This window comes from Glycine soja, chromosome 10 (assembly GCF_004193775.1).
Source record: "Glycine soja cultivar W05 chromosome 10, ASM419377v2, whole genome shotgun sequence".
Lineage (NCBI taxonomy): Eukaryota > Viridiplantae > Streptophyta > Magnoliopsida > Fabales > Fabaceae > Glycine > Glycine soja.
Window position 1 is genome coordinate 29,952,228 of NC_041011.1, and position 2,677 is coordinate 29,954,904.

Consider the following 2,677-nt stretch of genomic DNA (forward strand, 5'->3'; position numbering starts at 1 on the left):
ATGCATTTTCTTTACTTGTTATTGTGTTATTTCATAACTTTACTTAAAGCCTTACTAACTTAAACATATAAACTTGTATGGTCTCATTCTTAGTTCAAGTAATTCATTACAAATATGAAGGGGGAAACTACTTTAAACTAACTCAATCCACCATATAAAAGGGGGAGACTACTTTAAACTAACTCAATCAAATAAATATGAAATCACTCTCATTTGTAATTAAGAACAATTTAATACATAGACAAAAAAGATTTAACAATACTAGACCATCTTAGCAGCCTAAAGTCATCTTATCAAGAAGATGTGTATGTACAGAAAAGTAAGAAAAATGTATAATTATATAAATAAAAATCCAATAATAATAATAATAAATACGCTTTTATTTCCTTAACAATTAAATTAAATAGGATTCTTGAAAGTGAGTTTAATAAACATGGATACGTCAATCGTGTACTCAATGATCATAAATTAACATTGGGAATCAAATGCAATTCATTTTTCCTCCCAATAGCCAATCCGAAGTGTTCATCCATATTCATTTCCTCAGGTTTCATCTTGTTTGGGAGTTCCCAGTTGAAGTGATACAGTAGTAGAGCTAGTGGAAGCATAATGCTAGCTAAACCCAATGTCATGCCTGGGCATATTCTTCGTCCTCCCCCAAAAGGGAGATAGTTAAAGTTATTCCCTTTGAAATCGATAGAACTACCCTCGAACCTTTCAGGGACAAACCTATCAGCATCAATCCAATATTGGGAATCCTTACAAATTGCGTATGCATTTACCATGACTTTAGTTTTGGCAGGTATTTCATAGCCATCAATGATGGTTGGTTGAGAGCATTCTCTAGGGAGCAATAAAGGAGTAGGTGGGTGTACCCTGAATGTCTCTTTGATCACCAACTTCAAATAAGTAAGTTGCTCTAGATCACTTTCATGAATTATTTCCTTTTCTCGAAAAGCTTGTCTCAATTCAGCTTGTGCTTTCTCCCTCACTCTTGGATTTCTCATCATTTCTGCCATAGCCCACTCCAGTGTTGATGCTGAAGTATCAGTTCCAGCAGCAAATATGTCCTGGTGAAACAAATAAAATATCTTTATATAAAGTTTGGTAAAATGAAAAGAGAAATTGCATTTATATAACTAAATCGGGCAACTTTTTTAATAGAAAAGGAGATGAGAAGAAAAGGAAGAAAAATGTAAGATAAAGTAATTAGTACAAATGAGAGGATTAAAGAGATTAATGTTATAAAAAGAGATGTTAGTGAGAAAAAACGTACTTCAGAAACAGGAAATATAATAGAAGTTTTGAGGCATTTACTTACCAATATCAAAGCTTTGATGTTGTTAGTCGTCATTTGGATGTCGAGAGTGTCATCTTGTTGGATTCTGAGAAGAAGATCAATAAAATCTTGGTCCTCTAATTCAGCTCCATCTTCTTTTGCAATTTTGTTCTTTTCTTGATGCTCTCTGATGATGTTTTCCAGGACCTTGTCAACCTGCTTGTGCAACTTCTTCAATCTGGTCATCTTTCCAGTTAGGAAATATAAGAATGGAATTGAAGGAAAGACATCAGCAAGGTCGAATCCTCCCCCGGATTCTACGATTTTTCGGATCAAAGACACAACAAACTCATCTTGCTCCTTGTATATGCCACCGAATGCTACCCTGGAAATAGAGGCACATATCAATGAGAAAATTCTACTGGTGAGATTGATAGGCGAACCAGCAGATTCGCGAATGGAGTCGATAAACTTTGCTGCCTCGTCTTCTCTAATGGAAGCAAAAGACTGAACTCTTTTGGTGCTCAGAAGCTCCGTGGCACACATTTTCCTCATTTGTCTCCAGTGATCACCATATGGAGCAAAAGCAATGCCCAATCCCCCGTAGGATATCATTTGACCAAAAACAAGATGGGGTCTCTGGAGAAAAGAAACATCATGTGTTTTCACTATTTCCTTGGCCATCTTTGGGGAGGATGCAACCACTGCTGAAATTTCACCAAGTTGGAGGTGCATGAGGGGTCCATATTTTTTGGCAAGATCTCTCAGAGCATGGTGTGGAAGTGAACCTGCTTCTGCTAGTTGATGCAGGTTCCCTATGATGGGTAGTTTCTTTGGTCCTGGTGGAAGTTTCTGAGAGACACTACTTTTGTAACATTTTGCAAGCCAATGCAATACAAAGAACAAGCCAATAAGCAACAAGTAGCTTTGAGCTTCCATGGCTTTCTAGTTTCGAGCTAGTCTATAGAGTTAATTAGCTCTGGAGTTGGGAGCACCCTAAAGCTCTCAAGTATGTTTGTATTGTTTGCCTAGGGCTTGTTCCTACTTATAGAATCTTGAATCAGCAAGGTCAACAATTTATTCATTTTTTTTTAGAAGATGCATTTTTAGGGCGTTGAATGACTTCTTTTCAATTCTTGAAGGCCGTTGAATCGTTTATTTTCTTTTAAATTGTTTTAGATTCCATTTTTAATTGCAGTTACAGTTATTTTACATGGAATATATTCACTTCATTAGGATATCATCGTTACTCCTTTATATTGTGTAATACTATTGTAGATATATAAGTGCCACTTGGGCAACAATAGTTAATGTGGCAGTGAGAACCTTGACCGTTGAAAGCTATAATTGCTGTTGCACATGCACACTAAGTCAAAATAGAAATTGTCGATGCACTCT

The 2,677-nt window shown here is 36.1% G+C and overlaps 1 protein-coding gene across 1 annotated transcript; it reads right to left on the reverse strand.

The window, feature by feature from the left end:
• Nucleotides 1-356: 356 nt before the first annotated feature.
• Nucleotides 357-2,298, reverse strand: LOC114370554 (cytochrome P450 71D8-like). Its single transcript, XM_028327937.1, has 2 exons — nt 1,322-2,298; nt 357-1,070 (listed from the first exon to the last, which is right to left on the reverse strand). Exons 1-2 carry the CDS (start codon nt 2,216-2,218, stop codon nt 462-464), a joined length of 1,506 nt encoding a protein of 501 aa, XP_028183738.1. The 5' UTR covers nt 2,219-2,298; the 3' UTR covers nt 357-461.
• Between the last annotated feature and the right edge of the window lie 379 nt (nt 2,299-2,677).

Bases quoted from the DNA above. Each gene is read 5' to 3' on its own strand.
- LOC114370554 (XM_028327937.1), bottom strand. From the start codon at position 2,218: ATGGAAGCTCAAAGCTACTTGTTGCTTATTGGCTTGTTCTTTGTATTG. The intron at 1,071-1,321 runs GTAAGTAAATGC...TTGTTTCACCAG, and splicing joins ACATCAAAGCTTTGATATTG to GACATATTTGCTGCTGGAAC.